This window comes from Betta splendens, chromosome 8, assembly GCF_900634795.4.
Source record: "Betta splendens chromosome 8, fBetSpl5.4, whole genome shotgun sequence".
Taxonomy (NCBI): Eukaryota; Metazoa; Chordata; class Actinopteri; order Anabantiformes; family Osphronemidae; genus Betta; species Betta splendens.
The window spans coordinates 2246723-2269197 of record NC_040888.2 but is presented as its reverse complement, the minus strand read 5'-3'; the positions used below and the strand labels follow the sequence as shown (position 1 = coordinate 2269197).

The following is a 22475-nucleotide window of genomic DNA, read 5'->3' as shown; positions in this document are numbered from 1 at the left end:
GCCTCTATGGAGATTATCCTGTTTGTCTCGTTACCCAGATAAAATCTTGAGGAAAAGAAAAAAGCTTTGTTACTTCCTATATTAAATGTAGTTTTTATTTAGTTCAGTTAAAACATGGTCATAATGTATAGGTGCATTGCAAAAAACGTTCACTGATAAAATGTTTGAGCTTCGTGTAACTGCATATGTATCAATTAAATCTGTTTGATCAGTACCTTCATGATAACAAGAAGCCTGTGCGCAAGTTCTGTATAAAATGCTGGTGAAAGTCTTCAAAGAGTAACTCATACAAAGTGGCTTACACAAACCAGTGCTATGTGCTGTTTAACCAAAATACAGTTTCTCTGATAAATAAATAGTTATTATTTAATATCTTTAAGTGGTATAAGTCTGAAATCCTTGGCGCAGAGGCACAGAATACATGCATCGAAATGTTCACAAATACATAACCAGTAAAGTTGATCTGCTGAGAAACAGATCCTTACATCTCAGCAGGTAGTATGGTACCAGTAACATTATCTACTACATAAACGGGAATTACAGTATTAAAGCACAAGAACTTTGTGTAAAAGAATCATGTGCTTTAAATGTAATGTATGTCTACACACGTAAAAAGGATGCAGCAGAGGTCAGAGTAACACTAGAGTCTGTGAAACCTTGGCAACACTATAACTTCATTTGGTCAGTGTGAGGATGGTCGTCTGCCTTTACAAGTCCATGTCGTGGTCGCTGACGCTCTGGCGAAGGTATTCTTCATACAGCTTTTTCTGAAAAAAAAAAACAAACAAAAACAAGTTAAGCCTGTAATCCACACTCTTTCCATTTTCATCGTTACAATCAGATGCATGCGCTACCTTTTTGGTCTTGACCACCTCCTGAACATACTCCAGCTTCTCCTGAAGCTGCCGTTTCTGTTTGCTTGACAGAGTTGATCGAGTTCTGCAAAGAGTTGAAGAGAAACAACTCAAAGTCCAAAAATACAACTTATTAACATATTCACCAAGTGTTAAAACTAAATACTATTATTAAACATTATCAAATTTGACCAAAGTAACATTATCTACTACATAAACAGGATTTACAGAATACAGCCACACAGAACAGTGTGGGTGAGATGTCCTTTTTCTACCTGAAGGAGAATCGTGCGATGATGAGCAGAAGGAAGGAGAGAAGGACCAGTCCACCACAGCAATAAAGCTGCTGCTCCCCAGAGAGGGAGTCGAATACTTTCACTACGGGAGTCTGCAGATTGTAAAGGCAGCTTGAATTAGACTTGGAGGATTCCTTGTGAATGATGAGTTTATCTGGATGCTCACCAGGTAGAGCGACAACGCATCTGTGCCTTCACGACCCAGAGCCATCTCCAGCAGCTCCTTGGACAGAGTGCCGAGCACCAGTAAGGCCAGCAGAGCCATCGGGATGCTGAAGCCCAGCAGAGTCAGGAAGCAGCTTTTGCAGCGCGCCCGTCGGTTCTCTGAACTTGTCTGCCTGTGAAAACAGGAGGTCACAGTTTATCCCCTAGGTATCGCTGGCCGATGCTGCTGTGTCTTTAGTGTAACACTGTATTTAATAAAAGTAAGAGTCAGGACAGGAGCAAACAATAGCATAAATCAATGAAAAAGCAGAAACTTGCCTAAATAATGGTAGCACTGTATCCACACATGTACAGAGACTATGACACGGCGTGAGTTACCTGTCAATGCAGAGTTTATTGGTGACGGCTTCACTGATGATATCACAGTCTTTCTCCAGAGAGTTAAGTGTGTTCTGGACCGTCTGGTTGATAGTTTTCTCAATAGTGCGACACACGTCCTCGATCTGGTTGACACAGCGACTTGGCTGGAAAGAGAAAAAGACAAGCAGGAGTAGTGACTTTGTGTAACTTTAATGAATTAAACAAGTTTGGAAAATGCAGCTCTCACCTTATTCGGATTAGGAATGTAGATAGTGGGCATGTCAAAGCCACATTTGTTGAGTCCTGGTCGCTTGCAGAGCTCCTGAACAATCTGCATCATCACTCTCTGAAAGCCAGAAACACTATTATAGACCAACAGCACTACAACATAATGTGAAGCGGTAATCTCTATAGGAAGGGTCTTCTTAGAGTTCCTTCTCAACATCCCCGTTTCTAAGTTGTACCTGTCTGTCCGACTCTCCACCAGCCTCATCAGCTTTGCTCAGGTAAAAACGCAACCGATCCCCGTGTCGCTCATTTAGACTTTCCACAATGTTGAGGGTGCGCTTGCACAGAGCCTGACCCATGGGGTCAAAGAAGACCAGAATCAGATCACAGACATCACCTGTGTATAGAAACAGATTATTACTTTAACTAATAAACTGCACTTGGGATTTAAATGGTTAACAATTTTGGCACCAACCACAGATTACAATTCGGAACAGCAATAGTCAAGGACAGCAACTGGAAACACACCCAGCCAAAAGAGAACTTCATCCACGTCAAAGGGATACTTCATGTCACCATCCACTAATCCTGGTGAATCCACAAACGTCACCAGGCTGAAACGCTTCTGTCGGGATGTGCAGATCTCAGTGCTCAAGTACTCTGAAACCCCTGGAAATCAAATTCACTAGTTTAGAAAAAGACCAGGAAAAAAAGCATAGGACAGCATGTTTATACACATTTGACTGGAAGTTTTAGATGATTATCAACCAGCAAAAAAGAAATAAATTGAGGTGAATATTCAGGGAAAAAAAACATTCAACCTCAAAATCCCACCTTTAAACTCTTGGAGAGGTTTGAAGTGTGGATATAGATGAAGGGTGGCGTTTCCCTAGAAAAAGAACCACATCAGTCAACAAGGCATCAGTCTCACCAAGCACCGCAATCAGATACAATCAGTTTAAGTAAATGCAACAAATCAGTATCATAAGTACCTTAAAAGGGAACAAAAGCAATTACTTCAAATTTAAATGAGATCAACCTTTTATTTATTAAAGACAACGTAGATCTGGACTCACTGTAAGAGATTCCCTCTTACGCCCACTTGTAACAAAGCTGAAGCCCTGGGTCTCTATAGCTACTCCAGTGCGCTGGATGTGCTCTTCCACATACCTGGGGCAAAATCATAAACCACACAACAAAAATGAGCGATAAATACATGCAGCAACATTTTCACTTTGTCGTTTAAATCCTCTAAGACACACACAAATATTACCAGTTGATAAAGGAGCTTTTCCCAGCAGAGTGGTTGCCCATCAGCATGACAGTGATCTTCTTCCTGGGTGGGAGTAACTTCACACCGACAGATTCAGCTACTGCGATTAAACCTGTAGACAGAGAATGTGACAGTAGGTACAAAAAGTAGGTTAAAAACACTTTGCTTAGTTGATCCAAACGTCTGAAACAAACAACAACTATTTAAAAATGGCATGTTGAAAAAGCCAGAGTATCTTGTTTCTTCTTAAGAAACGGATAAAATAAATGTCTCTATTTCTACAAAACCTTATTTCAGTCAATTAATGAAGTTTGTGAACTTAATCTGGCACGCAGCTACGCCACAGGGAGCGCACTAGTCCAGGTTAGTTTGAAGGCAGCTCAGTCAGTGCTGAGATAACACCTGCAACCAGTTATCTTACGCTGGTTCTAAACCACCAACCACTGAAGCAAATGTCATTATTTTAAGAATGCTATGGATTTCTCTTAACGACATCGTTCACTTGCGATGTTATGGGGCATGACGCTAACTACAACTAGTTAACTTGCATAATCTTCCTTTGACATAAATCAGCATAACGTTATAACGGTCGTCCTGCACCTCATGGAGCACGTGGATGAGGATTAGCTGACACATAATTTATCTTAGACTCAGAATGCTATTTAAACAAGGCTGATACTAGTACGAGTTTACGAGTGCAACGTCACCAAAATCACAAACCCAGTCGTAGCTAGCTAACGGTTAGCTCGCTAGCAGAGTTAGGACCGAATAAGTCCGCTAGCTTCGCCGCGTTTAGCGAGCTGGCACTAGTTGAACTGCCTGGAGGCTGCACGGGCGGGAAATCTGCGAATTTTGTGGGTTTGGGTCCAAAAAGCAGCTCCAAGTCAGCGAACTCACCACTGGCAGGATCCGTGTACAGTTGGTGACAATCCCGCAAAATGCGCTCATCGCAGGACACACCGCCAGATATAGCGTCTGCGTTAGCGCCACTCCGGCTCTTGATTTTCCCAGACATTGTAAAACGGTGATGGGGACAGACTTCAGCCGTGGATTTCGAGGTCTCGCCTCCGAACTCGCTGCGAACAAAGCCGGTCTGCCGCGTTTGAATCACCCCGGTCTGCTGGAACACGGGGTTGGGACGTACTGCGGCCACGTCGTCAGCTTTAGCGTCTTGTGTCGCGTTGGATTCTGGGTAATGTAGTCAGTGTGTGGCTAAACTTAGCTGTTGTATTTAGACAGACACGCTGGTAAATCAAAAAATCGATAAAGGTTCGTTTTAAATATATGTGTATTATTGTATACACGTCCAGTTTATAGAGACAAAGTGCTGTGCGTCCCTGGTCGGCAGCTTTACAGCAACATGCTGCATGATGGGTAATCTCACCAAGAAATATTTAGACATGTGAATTATTTAAAAGAAATATAGATTTTATTTTTCGAAAAAGCTTATTGTGATTTTAGCATGCCAAAAATATACATAATGTAAAAAGAGACACGGACGAAGATACTGTAAATTTAATCCTCAATCTCAATAATTTATTCCATTCTTATTGCAGGTTTACCAGAAGAACAACCAGTATTGATGTTACATGTCAAAAAATTTCAGTTTAGGTAAATAAGTGGACACCTGATTCTGTGATACAGCTTTACCTTCTACCATTAGCACCTGAACATCTGTTTCAGCCTTTCTCACTCCAGCATCAGTGCACGGCTCCATGTGGAGCTGCTGAACATCTTCATATTCTACTCACAATAAAGATCAAAGTCAGCCCACACTTCTTTATTCTGATGACCACACTTCAATTAATGCTGTGCGTGTTGTGCTCAGCAGCTCATTGTGGTGGATTAATTCGACCCCTGTTAACACTGCATACATTAGTATAATTTGTGCCAACGTAAACACCATGATTAGCACTATGATGATAAACACCACATTTTATGAAAGTGTCCGATTTATCTTTTTTCTTTTACAGTAGTTTAATAACAAAAGTCAAACATCAGCTTTAACTTTTAGCATCAGACTGCAACATTTCAACCTGCTACTGCTATATATTTAATGCATTAGTCTGAAGAGCATAGTCATAGTGCTGTGGTACAAAATATGCAGACAGATATTAGGTTTTTATAATTAATCATAAAACAAGTAAAAGATGCTTGAGGTTAGAAGTCATGCATAAATGCACAAGCATGTTTAGAACATGAGACGTTCCTCCTTCTGTTTTCCAGACCAGTCTTTCATCCTTTGTTACCAGTGGGCTTTCCTCTCTCTGGCAACCAGCTCCAGGAAATAGGAATGACTCGCGTAGAGAGGAAAGGACGAGTCAACGTCCACCCATTGGACTTGTCCTGCATCATCGCCGGCTTGCAGCGGCAGCTCACTCACACTGTTGCCTGCAGTAACAGGAAAATATATCCTATTGTCTTACAGTTATAGACTTGGATCATATGTCATCACACATAGTAAAACAAAAAAAATTGTGACCTGGGCATGAAACTGAAGTGGTGGAAAAAAGAGTGAACCCCTGAATGTAATAAGTGGTTAAACCTCCTTCAGAAGCAATAACAGAAAGGTTGAACAGGAAAAGTTGCCAAAAAAGCCTCAACCTTCACTTGCTTTTAATCCCAAATGTTTAAAGGGTCCCGGCATTGTCAGCGTTCAGGGTCCACAACAGAGTATAAACTAAGAAAAACATAAAAACATTATCGATACCTGATTCATCATGGAAGTTGACAGCAACTGTCTCCATCCAAGCATTGTCAGTGTTTCTGGGATCATCTACATAACCTTTATAGACCTAAAGGCAAAGTAGAATTTAGTTTTTTTTTGTGTTGAGTAAAACAAACATATTTGTAATATAATTAAAAGTAATTCTGTGGAAATTGTTGACCTGAAATCCTGAAGATTTAAAGAGTTTGATGATGCGCTTAAGGATTTCTTCTTTCTCTGATGGCGAGGCTGAAAGCGAGTTCAACGCTTCTTCTGAGAACTCGCGCTGCAGCGTGAGAGAAACCTGCTCTCCTGGATCCACCATCCCCTACGACACAGGAAACGAAGTAAGTAAGTTGTGTAAGATCCACAACTGCTGATGTGACTCAAGTCTGCCCACAGTTGTCTGTGAATCAGTTCTTGTTGCCCATAATCTTTCCTGAGTAGCAGTTCATTTTGTGATAGACACAATAAAAGCAAGAGAGAATAAAATAGTGATTTGACAACATGGGTTATAAATGAAATACAGCCACTAACCCCAGGAATGGCCCATTCCCCACAGTCTTTCCTCATGATGGACACAAACTGCAGGATTGGCTGTTTGGAAACTGAGTGGTGCATTTTTACTCCTTGGGCATCTACCTTCCACCTGTCAGACAGAGACAGAAAAAAAATTTAAAGCAACCAAAGTAGTTTTCTCTGTTTGACGTGACAAGAAGCTGAAAACACCTTAAACTGGTTATGATCTGGTATGTTTTCCCCTTTTACATACTGTATGTGTTTTTGCAGTTAAAGACAATATTTGATGATTATCTTTTTTTATTTCATTACCTGGTGACAATAGGATCTGCTGCATGATTGGGTCCCCATCGTCCAAGCAAACCTCTCCCAGTGACCCCTGTGCGTCCACGAGGATTTCTGGAAATGTAAACGGTCCAATTATTTGTTTGTATCCACTTTGCAGAAGAAACGTTTGTCATAGTGACATTGAAAGGATATCACATTCACTCATAAAAAGTCATTCTGACATGCATTAGCATAAAAGCTTCATTAAGTGATGCCATTAAGGATGAAGATTTAACTGCTGTATTATGAATGCACTGCTAATGCTGCAGGTCCCACCAACGGTCATTTCCCAGACGCCATGATTCTAGGAGGGTGTTGTTAAACTGTGCTGTGCTTTGAGAGAAAATTGTAAAGCTGGTATATTTCAATGTTGTTTTGATTTAATCTTTATCTGCTGATTATAGTCTTGTATGTGACATAATACCTGTTTTAAAGTAAAACCTAATATTTTTATTAAATCAAAATGTCAGGGAGTTTGGATGTTTTCTATGGACCTCTGTGGATTCTCTCTGTGTGTTTTTGGCTCTTCCAAATATAGGTAAATGTAAATGTAAATGATGTGACACACAGGTGAATAAAAGCGAATAGATGGAAATATTCAAGAAGAACCTGGTAGAAAGTATTTCTTAGTAACTTACAATGGTTTTCCATCTCGCACTTCGTAGACACGTTCAAAGCTTGTCCTGTCCACGTTACCATCCAAAGTGTTGAACTTTGGAGAGAAGGAGCTGGAAACCAAACAAAATCATTAAACCTGGAACAAATATAGTGCAGGTGATCAAAGAAGATCTATCACCAATTCAATAGACAAAGCTACTTTAAATTTAAATCATGTTGCTCACCCAATATCAGGATCTGCCCATACTGGCTTTTTTTCTACCACAGGACTGGTGTGGTTTACTGGGGCATACTCAGGCCAGCTCTGACTCCAATCCACCTTGTCATCAGGAACAGGACAGCGCCTGACATTAGAGCCTGGATACTGGGAACATCTGGCCTTTACATGAAGCACCGGTGATGACATCATTGTCCAGATCTTGGTCGTAGAGAGGCTGCAGTGACTGGAAGTAATGGATCTGAGTGTTTGGCTGGTTCTGATTGGGTGAGAAGATGAGCAGAGGACGGCAGGTCTGCATGGAAAGAAATATGAGATACAGCAGACCACTAACCACGAACTCTGGCTCTCCTGCAGCGGCACTGTGGTCCCAGCACTGATACTTGTGCTCCTCACCCTACTCATTTGTGAAGCAACAATAGAAACAGCGTTTGTCTAAAAACCATATCATCACGAGATACTGTTTATTTGCTGTTGACATCAAGATAATTATGCGAACCAACTTGCTTCTTTGCTTTTTACATTTCATAGTAATATGATTCTTAACAAATGCACGCAGCTGCTCTGTAATTCCAGGCAACATATTGAACAGTGTGAGTGGTCAGATCGATACAGGCTCTGGTGAAGGTCTGACAAGACGAGCTGCACATTCTGTGCTGCAATGTTTGCACAGTGATGATTAGTTCAGTTTTTAATGAAGTAGTTCAACTCCCATGAAGACGGAATAAACAGCAACAAGACAATCCTTGTGTTTTGCTTGAATTTATAGTTTGTGAAAAAGAAAAGGGATTCATACTGAGCCTATTATCTATTTGTAATCAACAAGAAGCAATTCCATGGGAAAAATTGATATAAAAACCTACTAAAGTATTGTTTACGACTAAGAGCTGTCACTTGGGCAAAAGCTAACACGTAACTATGGCCATTCTCTATCACAGTGCTACAGGCTTACATCCTGATGTAAATGTTCATCTTTCCGTTGAAAGAATCGTTGTAAAAAGGCTATTGCTCATACCTGGACCCGGAAGTGCAGACGGCGTAAGGGAGACCGAACAGAGTGAGAGCAAGAGGAATCCGGCCGATCCAGAGTCGCCCAAGAGCGGACTTAGGCATTGACATGAATAAATGTCTAATACAAACACAGAATACACCACATAGCAACCCAGGAAGTACACCGCCCAGACGTGATGACGTAGGCAACGAGGAGGGGGTTACAGCTTGAGACCACGCCCCTGGCAACTGCGACTCTCTATTTTAAGAAAAATTACATACTTTATTGATCCCCTTGAGGATTAAACAGAGCTGGAAGAAGTATTCTCATTTTCTAAGAATGTGTATTGGGAAGAGTGAGTGGTTTTAGTAATAAGTAACAAGTACTTGAAGTCCCCAATCTAAAAGCATCTTCTCTTCAAATTAGCATCACATTTGTCTTACTAATTATGATTATAAATTTCATTACCAAGCGTACTGCTGAATATTTTCTGAATTTCATGCCAAGGTTCTACGAGATTTTGCATTGTATACATACATATACATAGATAAAAAACAACAACCAAATCTTATATTATCAATGCCACTTTACTGGAATCACAATTGTGATGTGTAGATCATATGCAGTTATGTCTAAGAGGATCTTTAACGATTGTACGTGTTGGTCATGTTGGTCAAAAACAAGTATCTATTTCATAGTAGGAACTATTAACAGCACACGATCTTGTTGTTCAAATAGTCATTTATGAGTCCGTCAATCTATTTATCTATCTTTTTCTGTTTGTCCATCTATCGTGCACTTTGATTATAATATTCTTGTCACAACAGGCAGCATGTAACAGATGTCGACACGCCCACTCGATGCTGCTGCGTGTTTATTTCTCAGGTTGCGCTTGTTCCCCACTCACGGAGGCTCATTGGGCGGGACCCCCCAGCTGAACTCCACCATGTGTTGCGACTCCGCCCAGACAAGTGACTCCGGTGAGCATATCTATCGCACTACCGTAGTTTGGCACGCGCATTTACGCTCGGTTCTGAGACCAAATCCGCGCTCGCGCACGAAATCCATTTACAGTCAAGTAGTAGGGAGGCCCTGATCGGTACGTTCCCCCGTTAATCAGTCCGTCCTCTCGGTTCCGACAGGCGTTAAACCGTGCTGGGAGCGGCAGCAGTCCCTCGGTGAAGCATACGGACAGAGCCGGAGCGGTTTGGAGAGGAAGAATGGCGGATTCAAGCAGCACCGCAGCGGTCGGGGCCGCAGGCTCCAACAGCGCTGCTGCTGCCGGGGCGGCGGGCACTGTTGCGCCTGAAGGAGCACCTGGAACCGCGGGGTCCAAGCCCGGGTCCGAGTCGGTCAAAGGCCAGATTTTTGACGTGGGCCCCCGCTACACGAACCTGTCGTACATCGGCGAAGGGGCGTACGGAATGGTCTGGTGAGTTGGGCTGCCGTAGTATGCGAATCACAAGTGTTAGCTAGCACAAAGTGTTTGCTAGCAAATGCTGTCAGGCGGCTAATGTTGGCGACGGGCGCGGCGAGCCTGGTTCGGTAACTGCGCGCACCGCGGCGGGGGTTGTGTCTGAAAGTGCTGCCCCGCATTGAGAGCGTGTTGCGCTTCACGGAAGCTCACTTTGCGGTTAGCAGGTTAGCTGAGCAGCTACAGGCGTGGCTAGAACAGGAAACAGATTGGGAGTGATTGCGCAGGACGTGGTTTGCTGCCCGAGCACAAATCGCTTGCAAAGTGTAGCTGACTGCAAATCTGAGTAGAACCTGGCCCGTTTCACGTCGGGACTCGGATCCCAACCACTTGCATCTTCACCTGATTTCGCTAAGCGGGTCTCCTGCAGTCGAGGTTCTGCAGAGGTTCGAACTGGGATCGTCTCAGGTGCTGGCGAGGCCTCGCGTGATCGCCGCATGTGATCGTGTGTGGACCTGTTTCGCGGCCCTGTTGCACATGATACCGCTGCCGTCGAGCCCGAGCCGTGAACACGACCAGCGTGACAGCGCCTAGACGGACGCACGCGCGGGAGCCGGGCCCAGTTCGGCGACACGCACCGCGTAGGTCGGCGTGACAGCGCAGTGCTGGCTTGTTTGCGTCATCGTGCTCGCGTGTTTACTCTGATGCATTTTCTTTTTGTAAACAATGCCGTCACACGCATCTGATAAGAGACCAGCCCTGAAACCAGGCCGGTCAACACGGGTGTGAACGGGCAGGAAAGCATCACTCTGTATGAAAGGAGTGGTGCAACTGCTTGAGTGTCTGTTTGAAAAGATAAACCACCTCATTATTATACAATCGAGCAATAAGTGATAAGCCTGAAGTCTTTTACCGGAAACAGCAGTTCCCTGAACGCACCACTCTGACCAGGCACTCACAGTGTTACCAAACGGTGCCACAGCGCTGCTGCTCTCCTGCTGCCTTCACTGACACTTGTTTTGTGCTCTCTGCCCAGCTCCGCTCTGGATAACTTGACCAACCAGCGCGTGGCCATCAAGAAAATCAGCCCGTTCGAGCACCAGACTTACTGCCAGCGCACGCTGCGAGAAATCAAGATCCTGCTGCGTTTCCACCATGAGAATATCATTGGCATCAATGACATTCTCAGGGCACGGCACATTGACAACATGAGAGACGTGTATCCTTTGCTTTCAAAATAAGCACTTGTTTGCATCCCCTACATCCATATGTTACAAAATGTGGATTAAAATAGTATTAAATTAAGACCTCAACCCAGCTCATTGTGTCGTGTGAGTTCAGGTTCCCTGAAACTTAAATTTTTATTTCATTTATTTAAATAAAGCAGTGGTTGAATGTCCATGTTGCATTTAATAACCAACAGTCAAAACAAGCAGCAACCTCTGAGAAATGGAAAAACCGTACTGCAGCGGCTTTGTTTTTTTATTGACATTTATGACTTGGAACATTCGAATGCTGCCTGATATTTATTGGGCCGATGTGTCTGTGTGCTCTCTAAATGAAGATTCATTAATCTGCTGTAGAGCTTCAAAATAGTTTTGACCTTTTACGGCCAGCAGGATAGATAAAAAGATAATGGAGGGCGACGTTAATGGCTGGAGGAACTGAATGTAGCCTAAACACAGCGCCACAGTAATTGATTAAGGCTTTGAATGGCATATTCTCATTAGAGAATACTTTGCTTAATAGCATTGTTTGATAGAAGTTGGACCCAAGGATAATGCAAAATACATTCAAAGTAGCTTGGCTATTTTACTGTAGCTCTACAGTACAGGCTTATAAATGCAGGCCTGTTTAGTGACTTGTAGGTAAATTTATGGAATAGTAATAATCATCACTGACACATAAAATTTTAATCTAATACTGGTCAGTGGGGACTATGAGTTAATGGTTGTTTTATTTTCTTCTTTTTTAACTTTCATAGCAAACTGTTTTGAAAATATCTAGATATTTCCGTTTCTGCTACTATGTGGCAGTGTTTGGTTTCCTGTTGTCGTCCTTGACCCCGTCTGTTCAGCTACATTGTGCAGACCCTGATGGAGACGGACCTGTACAAGCTGCTGAAGAGCCAGAGGCTGAGCAACGACCACGTCTGCTACTTCCTCTACCAGATCCTGCGAGGCCTCAAGTACATCCACTCCGCCAACGTGCTGCACCGTGACCTCAAGCCCTCAAACCTGCTCATCAACACTACGTGTGACCTCAAGGTCAGCTCGCACACACAATAATCATCGCCAGTGAAACCGGATGACGTCTGGTGTTTGTTGTATTATTTAAGATTAGTGGTCGATTGCATGATGCACCTGTCGTCCGTACTTCGCATGCATACCACCTGGCACCTGTGGATTCAAATCCTCACAAAGGTTTGGCTGTAGAAGAAGAGATATTAACATTCTGCACATTTTAAGGCAAATTTTACATTATATAAACATTTCTGTTCAAAAGGTCAGATCTCACTTACACGGATAAAGTAGAGCTGATTAAAAAGATCTTCACCATTTTATAGTTCTAAACTTGAATAGCTTATAAACTAATAGCATTTACTGTGCATTGCGGTACTAAAGACTTCCATAACATAATACAGCTGCAGGATGTTTTATGCTGAAGGGCGTGGTCCTGTTGCTCAGCTGGCAGCGATGGGCCTTTAACGTTGCCTATTGTTTCTATTTTAAATTGTATGTACACATGTTTTACCCATCAAGGATTATTAATCTTATTCTTGACCTCAGAGTGGAAGTTGTGTGTTCTTACCAACTAATGTAACTCTGGAGTGGGTTGACGGCCCAAACACCACATACTGTAGGTCTCTGCCTCGTTGTTCAGCCTCTAAATGCTCTCATGAACTCTGAGCAGGCAGCTTTCAATTCCTGGATTATGTGGGAGGAGTCAAGGACCCAGTCAGCGCATGTTGTAGCAGGTCTCCACTACATTCCTCTCTGAGACAGAAATGAATGAGCGTTTCATTCCTAAAGACTAAAATAAAGCTTTATTGCAGAAATATGTGACTGGGGGCTACAAATGCATGTGGGTGTAGTTTTGGGTAAATTTAATGCTCCATGTAAGTAAATTGTTAAATCTGAGAGGAAAAGGCTCCTGTTAACCTCACATTCCTGCCTTTCCTTGTTTGAAACCTTCCTGGTTCGTATCGTGTTCAAACTCTAAGTCCTTTGAATAAACATGTATTTAGGAATATGAATCCTACAAGGAAAGGGTAGCAAGCTGTATCTAGCTTTCTCCACTCCTACATAATTACCACATGACCTAGTGTGAACCTTATTTCAGTGATCTAATGGAAAAACTGGGACAGAGCAACTAAAGCAGTGGCAAAATGGAAAACTACTGTTTTGGGACCCAGTTCCACTGCAGTATTAAATTATATCAGATAAATCTGATCTGTTAAATTCAGTTCATGCACAACTGGTTAGCCTGAGTTTAAAGGGACCATTAACAGTGATTCAGTCTTAATAAATGCTTTTTCTGCAGGTTGAAGTCTGTATGTTTCTAAATGGGATGCTGATGATTGTTTCTCCCCTTGTGGTCCTCAGATCTGTGACTTTGGTCTGGCGCGGATAGCTGACCCTGAGCACGACCACACAGGTTTCTTGACAGAGTATGTGGCTACTCGTTGGTACAGGGCTCCAGAAATCATGCTCAACTCAAAGGTAGGCTTTCATCCGAAAGTCTGTGAAGAGTTCCTGTCTGGCTGGATTTTTGTTTTGACTCAGTGTTTGTCTCATTTGTCAGGGCTACTCCAAGTCCATTGACATCTGGTCAGTGGGCTGCATTCTGGCCGAGATGTTGTCCAACAAGCCCATCTTTCCAGGGAAACACTACTTGGACCAGCTCAACCACATACTGGGTGAGACCGCGTTCTCTTTATTTAACAAATGAACACAACAAGCAGCCATATTGAAACGTCCCTCATTGTTTTCTGTGCGCAGGCGTTCTTGGCTCTCCATCTCAAGAAGATCTGAACTGCATCATCAACATGAAGGCGCGGAACTACCTGCAGTCCTTGCCCGAGAAGCCCAGGATCCCCTGGGAGAAGCTCTTCTACAAGGCGGACCCCAAAGGCATGTTTAACACCAAACGAACACGTACCATGAACGGAGAGGTACAGCTTATCTTGACACAATGCAGCAGCTGAACTCACGGAACATTCTGTTCAATCTAATGCAGCTCTGGACCTGCTGGGCCGCATGTTGACCTTTAACCCCATCAAGCGTATCAGCGTTGAGGAAGCCCTCGCTCATCCTTACCTGGAGCAGTACTACGATCCCACAGATGAGGTACATAGGGGCGTTTGTGCAGCGTAGCAACAATGCGGAAAAAAACCAAACCTGCCTGGAAACCTGTTTGCAGACATGTGTGGGGCAGAAGCCTTTATTAATTCAAACAAGCATTAGGCTTAGTCGTCATTGTTTGGGGCCAAGACTAATTGGGATTCTGTTCATGCTGGGAAATCTCTTAGCGGCGTTTGGAATGTAATAAGTATCACGTTTGCTCCTTGGCTCACCTGGAGAGAGCTTAAACAATGTAATCAGTCACTAATCCCACCTTAATATATGCAAGTAAGCGCTGCACCCTGTTCCCACTTTCTAAATATAACTTCTCTGCAGTTTGTCAGGTATTGGAAGCTTGTTTCGCCACCTAATACTCAACCTCTGTGGGATCAGTAAAGCTTATAACTGTGTTTGTGTGCAGCCGGTAGCAGAGGAGCCCTTCACTTTCTCCATGGAGCTGGACGACCTTCCCAAGGAAAGGCTGAAGGAACTGATCTTTGAGGAAACGGCTCGTTTCCAGGAAAACTACCAAGGCTCCTGAGGCAAACAGGTACAGTCGACCTCAAGCTCCAGCTTCTGTCCTGTGAACAAGCTCGCAACTCATCATCTCCACCTTCAGTCAAACAATGCCGGCCTTTGTTTCCCTCCTGTCTGATTTCTGAATAGATTTTGTTTTGAGGCCACTAGATGTCAGTGAAGTAGCTGCTATTGTTGAAACACACCCAGAGCTCAGATGTTATCATGGACCAGGATGGAGCCTAGTCTGCCCCCTTGTGTCCTTTTTAAATGCTCCAAATGTGCATGAACTCCATGACAATGATGCCTGTGTGTGTGTTTACCCCCGGCCTCGTCTGCTCCACTGACTTAGATTCTTGTTGGTCCTTGTTTTACGTTTGTGTAAGCGGTTGATGCAATTCTTTCCCTTTTTTTCTTAGGCCTAAAGAGTGACATGGCCACGCAGAGGGTTGGAACCAGAAGACTCCAAACTACACGCTAAAACAAAAGAAAATGCTTCGTCAAGAAACCAACAAAAAGAACATTTAACTGTTTATCTTTCCATTTCTACTGCGAGCGAGAGCTAAGTCTACCTTTGATTTCTACGGGGTGGGGTGGTAGGGTCTGTCGTAGCGCTTCTCTCTCGTCCGTGTCGGAGAACTCCATCCTCTCATTCTGACGCGCCTCTCCTCATCCCCCCTCCCACCACCACCACCACCCCCCCCTCTCTGCTCCCTTCGCTGATCTGTCCTCTGTCGCTCCCTCTCATATAAACACATACTACTGTATTAATCAACACCTTAACTCTTGTCTTGCTCCAAGTAAATGTGGGGAAACATGAGGACTTAAAGAGCGGTCATGCTACTTGGGTGTGAGTATGTATATACAAAGATATAAAAGCGTTTTTGTTTTGATTTTTTTATATGTGCTTGCTGCAGTTTATGTTCTGAGTGTCTTTGAGTCGGTTCAGAGTCGTGTTTGTACGTTTCGGGGTTTCTATTTGCAAGTCATTTTTGAGCGCTTGATTTTCAGACGAACGTTCAGTGTTTCTCTGGCATGTTGGCAGGTTTATAGACTCCTTCTCTTGTCGTGCTTTATTTCTTTTCCCTTTTTAAAAAATACTGTACGATGTTCATATGAATGCATGCATTCCTGAAATGTACCAAAGTGTCACAGAGATGCGAGGAACCGGCCGGGAGCAAACGAGGACGATCCGTTCTGAATCTCTGACCAGCTGAACTCTCGCTTCGTGTGTGTGGGGGTCGATGACGTTCAGGAGATGCTGCACGAAGGCGACTGCTCAGGCAGAGCTTCGTGAAATCTCATGTTTATAACTGCATGTTCCTACAAGTGTTACATTACTGATAGCTGTACCCCATTTTCCAGAACGGTTTACGTCGCTGCAAACATTCCCTCCAGCACGAATGAAAGACACAAGGAAACATTGTGTAGCAGGAGACACAGAAGTACCATCACAACAGAGCTGCCTGGCTCATGAGCTACTGTCCATTACCATCACATTTGACCTATTCTGGAAAGTAGGGTCTGCTTGACATCAGCCTTTTCCACTGCACAGAGCTGCTTTACTGTCTGCTTGTCTGCTCCGGTTCAGCTTCATGACCACGCAGAGCCAAGTGTAAAGTAAGGCCCTAATCTGAATCACTCAGCAAGTCCCTAGACCAAAGCTAATGTCCAGCAAGTATTTAGTCGTCTTTGGCCAGTAAACCTCTTCACAGCAGTTTGGACCTGTCGCACCAGGAACAACACGCAGGAGTTGGTTTGTGAACGCTGAACGTTCCGTCAGGTCCCAGTGTGTGTTGGTCTGTGTTTGCTGCCTCTGCCCACGGGCCACGATCCGCCTCCTTCTCTGTGCCAGCAGCGGGTTCTCCTCCAGGTTCTGCTCAGAACCCCCGCTGCTACATGAATGACATCCTGTGTTGTTCCGCCAACACTGATCCCATGTGCACATTCACGAAGTGCTCGAACCAAATTAAAACGCGGCGTGAAAAGGAGACGGATCGTGAAGCGTTCTGCAGTCGAACAAAAAGACGGATCACAGGAACGCGCCGACCCCCTGGCTTCATGATTGTACGGTTTGCCCCTGTGTTTCCTTTGACGCTCTGGCTCCCTGTGATCCTGGATATGTGCTAACAAGCTCTCGTTCTGTGTTCCTTTGGGTGTTTGTGACCCGTTGTGTGCGCTCCTGTCTGTCCTCAACGCTGCGGTGGAGCAGCTCAGTCTGCACTAATTTCTGCCTGTTGCACTGGGACCAGTATGACCCCCACCCCCCCCTCCCACACATGGACCAACTCCCTCTCAGGGCAGACCTGTGATGCTGGTAGACCCAGACCTGGAGAGCTCACTGGTCTCATCCTCACGCAGCAAAACCATAGTTTTGTTTCCTGTGCACCGGCCTCGAGCCGCGTCATGGGCTGTTTTTTCTCAGAAGCCATATCCAGCGTGATGGGTTGAGGCTTTTTCTGGTGCATGTGGTGACACCCATCCCTTTGTTCAACTCTCCACGCTTTACTCAAAGGGCTGCCTTCCTCATGCTCATCTGCTTGTGTTCGTATGTACCCAGTCTCCACAGTCTGCTCCTCCAGACGTACTCGCATCCCTGCCCCCCCCTCCTCCTCCATCTCTCCTGTCTCTCCTCGACCACTCGTCTGAGAGCAGGAAGCTCCCTCTAATCTCGATTCAATCAGCACGCCTGCACTTTGTCTTACCAGCCACGCTCCGTCCCCCCTTTGCGCCAGTTTTGGTTGGTTTCTCCCTGCTCGTACAAAGCTTTAAGTTCCTCCTTATCGTCCTTGTGGCGTGTTTGTGCGTCTGTCCATCAGTAACGAAAAGCCAAGGTTTGTTTTTTTGTCGTGTTTGTGGCTGTGCGTCGTTTCCTGGAAGCTCGGCCCCTCTCCCAGCAGATACCTGTGCTTTTTGCATCTGTGCTGTCGAGCGACACCGAACCTGTGCACCCGCCTGTCACTCCGTTCTCCTCCGACCTGCCAGACCGAGCATCTCACTGGGAACCAACCAAGGAGTGTTTGTGCGTTTGTGAAGGGTCGCACTCACACGCCACCTACAGTCACACAGTATCAATGAGTCTGAGACCCGTCTGTCAGGAGGCCTGTTTCCAGATGTTGTTGTTTTAAATGGCTGTTCTTATTGCTATTGTTGTTATATTGGTGAGGTTTTTTTTATTTTACATAAAAGGGAGTAAACATTGTATCATTTTTTTAATTACTAGGATGTTTCATTTTAATTTGTTTTGTTCCTCATTTCTCTTATAGCCGTGATTATTATTGGCAGTCTGTTCAATCTTTTTTTTGTTTGGAGACTTAAATTTTTTTTCTTCATTTCCCTCCAAGCTCTTATGAGGAATTATTTTAAAAGATGATATAAGTAGATTGTCAAAAGAGATGAGTTATTGAGGGTTATAGTCTGTATATTATATGGGTATTATGAATTAAACAATTAACAAAGAAACAGAATTATATACATATGATTAAATAAAATTTCCTGATACTGTTACAACCTCGTGTGGATGTGTTTTTTTTGCCTTCAGTTTCAGGTCCTTTTACTTTGAAACACCAGGGGCCAGTTTAGTGTGAACAAAGGTCATGAAGCACGATTTGAATTATAAAATGTTGCATTTACATTATGTTTATGATGTTTTAATATCATATATATGATTTAGTATAAATTAAAAATCCTGTCTTCTGGACTTTATCTCTTCCCTGACTGAGAACCAGCTTCCATTCACCCTGACCTGCACTTTTTACCTTATTCTTCCTGCTGTGTCAGCTCTTCTCATCTTCGTAACACGTCTCAACCTGGATCTTCCCTCCCAACATTCCCAGATTCCTTTTATTGACGGGAATGACCGCACCAATACCTGGTTTCGTTTCTCCAACGGCAGCTACAGAGGGAGCAGAGAAGAGCGCACTAACACTCACTAACTTCTTTTAAAATCACCGTTCACGCGTCCTCCCCTGTTGAAGGAATAAACCTATAGAAATGGGAACGTGCTGGAAAGTCACACGGGCTGCTGTGAATAGAGGCCTCTGTTCTGGCTTGTTGCAGCGCATCACAACAGGTCGACCGTCGCATTGTCACGTTCCAGCAGCGCTGCTGCAGCCGAGTTGTGCTGACGCTGTTCTGTACCTGTGGCGCACGCGCCTCCGGCCGCTGCACATTTGACTGTACGTTGAGTCAAAGTTGGGTTCATCACCACATCCCTTTTGTCAAACTTCCCAAGCCTCGTGTGTGTCATTCCCAGTCATGCTATTGTTCAAGTGACACTTTAGGCATTTTGACTGACAAAGTTCATTTAGCATGTGCAACAACTGCGTTGTGCAACACGATACTGAATAAATGCAGCAAGGTGTCGGCAAACACACAGTCAGGTGTGACACGTGAACACAGTCATTCACTGCTGCAGAACAAAAGCAGCCCAACCAGAGCGGACGCTGTTGGTTCAGGAGTCGGTGACAGAGAGGGAGGAGGCGAGTTCTTCATTAACTTGCTTTTACAGACCTTGAACTTACTGACGCTCTCCTACCGGTCAGTCCAGTTTTTCTTCCAGAGAAGCAGCTTATCTTCAGTGGAGCCTTCGGATCCGTTCCCCAGGTCACTGAGTGCTGCTGCAGGACTTCACTGAGGGTTTATTGGTCTTTTGCTGAGCTGGGACTCGTCGTCTGCCCATTTTCGAGGACTCTTGGCTTCCACTGAAGGATGAGCAGCGTCTTGTATTTTGTGCTCCCGGCGCTGGGGGGATACGCCCTCACCTCCGTGTATCTGCTGAAGAACCCACAGATTCTGCACAGGAAGAAGCGCTCTGCTTTTTACAGCAGACACATCTCACACAGAGGAGGTAGGAGAAAGAATCGAGTTTCAGCTAATAAAGAGAAGACAAATTTGTATGCAAATGGAAAAAATATGTCATAGACAGTTGATAGTTCAATGTGAGTTTTGCAGCTTCGTTCCCTCACTGACTGACTGTGATTTTCCATCCACCCTGACCTTTTGTTTTCAGGGAGCGGAGAGAGGATCGAAAGCACCATGGAGGCCTTCACTAAGTGAGTATGAAGCTCAGAGCGGTGGTGAATAAACCCACAGTGAAGCATTTCTCCAGCGGCCGAATCCTCTGTGTGCAGCTCCGTGGAACAAGGCACCGAGATGCTGGAGCTCGACTGTCACCTGACGAAGGACGGACACGTGGTGGTTTCACACGACGAGAACCTGCTGAGGCAGACGGGCCACGACGTCGACGTCTCCTCGCTGGACCTGAAGGTGGGAAACGCGCCCCGCGGCCGCTCCGTGCGTTCTGCCCATAAAGCGCAGCTGCCTCTGTGTTTCAGGACCTGCCTTTGTACAAGGAGAGGCTGCCGGTGACGTTCCATGAAGGTGAGCTGAGCGCCGCACCCGGCCACGCGCTGCTGCTGAGTCCGTGGAGTAACCGTCTCATCCTCCAGGGCGCTACAGCAGCGGCTCAGACAGGAACTTTGCTCTGCTGGAAGACGTGTTCAGGACGTTTCCCCGGATGCCAGTCAGCGTTGAGATCAAGGAGAACAACAAGCCGCTCATCACAAAGGTGCTGAGCGACGTTCTGCCAAACCCTGCTTCTCTGGAACCCTGCTTCTCAGTTTCACTTTAGGATGAGTGGATTTTGTAAAACCTTTGCTCCGTCGCCTCCTCTTCTGCGTCTGTAGGTTTCTGACCTGGTGAAACGCTACGACAGGGAGGACATCACGGTCTGGGCCTCTGTGGAGTCCAGCATCATGAAGGAATGCCTCAGAACGGTACAGTGACCACCGGGGGGCGACAAAGTCGCCTTCACAGCGTCGCAGCTTGAGCGGCGCTGGTCCAGTAGAGTCACAGGACCCAAGCTTGTGGTTCTGCAGCATCAGCTGTCTGTGCTTCCTCGCAGAACGACTCCATGCCGCACAGCTTCAGTATGAACCGGGGTCTCCTGCTGCTGCTGCTCTTCTACACCGGCCTGCTGCCTTTCGTGCCGCTGGGGGAGAGTTTGCTGCAGTTCTACCTGCTGCGCGTCATGAACAGGTGTGTGTGCGTCCAGTGGGTGCGGAGTCGTCTTCACCATTTAAGAACTTGACCAAAATAAACCAAACAAAATAGCACAATTCAAGTTCTTTCATCCAGCTGATGATGTGCACATGCTCTATGCCCAAATACAAAGGTTTAGTTTTCATTCGCTTGTTCTCATGGGTACAGTCTCTCTCTCTCTCTCTCTCTCTCTCTCTGTCTGAAGGACGTACATTTCTGACAGCCCCGTCCTGAGGAACAGACTGGTCCTGTATCTGTTAAACAAGTGAGTGACGGCGCTGCAGATGTTCTCTGCTCAGTAGTTTTGGATGTGCGTTGCCAGTGAAGTTATTTTGTTGTTGATTTTCTCCAGAATAATGATGAGGAAGAGTCTCTTCAAACACCTCGCAGACCGTGGGATTCAGGTATGAGAGCGTTAACGCTGCTGAGCCCCCGTTTCAGCCAAAGCAGCGTCCGTTTGGGAAACGCTCGCCGTCTGACGTCTGTCGTTGCAGGTGCATTTGTTCGTTTGCAACGAGGAGGAGGACATAAAGGCAGCGCTTGACCTGGGAGCCACAGGGGTGATGACTGACTATCCAGCGCTCCTGACCAGCTACTACCGCAAAACCAGAAGCCAGCAATGACCCCGAGCCACATCCTCACCCGTCACGAACAGCAGCTCAGACCGTGGGAAAACAAAGCCAAGGAACGAGTGACGCGTTTCCTCATGATCGTTCAACACTTTAATGTCTAACCACAGTCACTGTATGGAATGACTTCACTGAGACGTGATCCCCACCCTCAGCCTTCCACACAGCACTTAACAGTAACTGGCCAATGATTTGTCATCTAATCTAAATGTGCTATATTAATATTTAACCAGCGGAACTACAGTATGGTCATCTGACTTTTCTCATGATTTGATGGGAAATGTGACTTTACTGATAGTATTTAATCAGTTTGAGTAAGTGCTGAATTGAACTAATTATGTTCTCTGGAACAACTGACGTTTTACCTTGTGATGATGAAATGAAAGCAAAGTAAAGCTTGCACTTACTTACTGTTAATAAAGCAGTGATAACAACAGTAGAATCCAGACTGAGTCATTTGTTTTCAGGACAGCGTCATGTTTGTTTATATGCTCATGTAAATTCAAGATTTGCATTTGCAGCAAATCCTATCTGTCCTACTTTTCAGAGGCTGCGATCACAGTCCACTGATAAAACTCAGCCGGTCTGTTGGGGAAACAAAGCCTGTATTTTCTGAACTGCTAGGTTTCGTCCTGTGAGTGAGGTCATCGACGATAGAATCAGGAGACTCCACCTTTTTAGCTTCTCAAATGTGAATCATTAAAGCATCATACTGTACTATGATAATATTTAACTGAAGCATGATTTGTGAGGTTTAAGTGCACAAATGACTTCCTTAACCATTAACAAATGATCCGGCAAATTTGAGACTTAAGTAATTAGTGCATACATAATAGATCATCTATTCAGCATTGTTAATGTACTTCACTGGTACTTCACAGATTGCTTATAATGTCCCACTCAATTAGCTGCAGTTGTTTTAGTTTGAAATTTTCTGCGCATTGAGATGTTCAGAGATCTCTGTTCTTAATAAATG

At 44.7% G+C, this 22475-nt stretch overlaps 4 protein-coding genes across 5 annotated transcripts; 2 read left to right on the top strand and 2 right to left on the bottom strand.

Annotated features, from left to right (window-relative positions):
* Positions 1-77: 77 nt before the first annotated feature.
* si:ch211-11k18.4 (uncharacterized) lies at positions 78-4340 on the bottom strand. Its single transcript, XM_029159214.3, has 12 exons — positions 4074-4340; positions 3177-3288; positions 2980-3073; positions 2738-2792; positions 2432-2572; positions 2140-2300; positions 1923-2021; positions 1694-1839; positions 1317-1488; positions 1130-1242; positions 855-939; positions 78-767 (listed from the first exon to the last, which is right to left on the bottom strand). Exons 1-12 carry the CDS (start codon positions 4189-4191, stop codon positions 708-710), a joined length of 1356 nt encoding a protein of 451 aa, XP_029015047.1. The 5' UTR covers positions 4192-4340; the 3' UTR covers positions 78-707.
* A 344-nt stretch (positions 4341-4684) lies between these two features.
* Positions 4685-10594, bottom strand: nudt9 (nudix (nucleoside diphosphate linked moiety X)-type motif 9). 2 transcript variants are annotated; one of them, XM_041071760.2, is made up of 8 exons: positions 10372-10594; positions 7572-7859; positions 7368-7457; positions 6715-6801; positions 6421-6532; positions 6065-6211; positions 5887-5971; positions 4685-5567 (listed from the first exon to the last, which is right to left on the bottom strand). In XM_041071760.2, the coding sequence occupies exons 2-8, from the start codon at positions 7754-7756 to the stop codon at positions 5422-5424; spliced, it is 852 nt and encodes a 283-aa protein (XP_040927694.1). In that variant the 5' UTR covers positions 7757-7859; positions 10372-10594; the 3' UTR covers positions 4685-5421. The 2 variants fall into 2 exon arrangements, with proteins under 2 accessions (XP_040927694.1, XP_029014716.1); XM_029158883.3 differs by lacking the exon at positions 10372-10594 and adding an exon at positions 8580-8747.
* On the top strand, positions 9561-18338 carry mapk3 (mitogen-activated protein kinase 3). Its single transcript, XM_029158882.3, has 9 exons — positions 9561-9987; positions 11006-11188; positions 12047-12236; positions 13575-13691; positions 13774-13888; positions 13971-14102; positions 14209-14318; positions 14734-14862; positions 15248-18338. Exons 1-8 carry the CDS (start codon positions 9776-9778, stop codon positions 14851-14853), a joined length of 1179 nt encoding a protein of 392 aa, XP_029014715.1. The 5' UTR covers positions 9561-9775; the 3' UTR covers positions 14854-14862; positions 15248-18338.
* Positions 18339-19260: 922 nt separating this feature from the next.
* gdpd3a (glycerophosphodiester phosphodiesterase domain containing 3a) lies at positions 19261-21935 on the top strand. The gene is made up of 10 exons (XM_029158884.3): positions 19261-19677; positions 19840-19882; positions 19961-20096; positions 20165-20210; positions 20279-20397; positions 20516-20605; positions 20734-20867; positions 21076-21135; positions 21223-21274; positions 21365-21935. Exons 1-10 carry the CDS (start codon positions 19539-19541, stop codon positions 21491-21493), a joined length of 948 nt encoding a protein of 315 aa, XP_029014717.1. The 5' UTR covers positions 19261-19538; the 3' UTR covers positions 21494-21935.
* Positions 21936-22475: the final 540 nt, after the last annotated feature.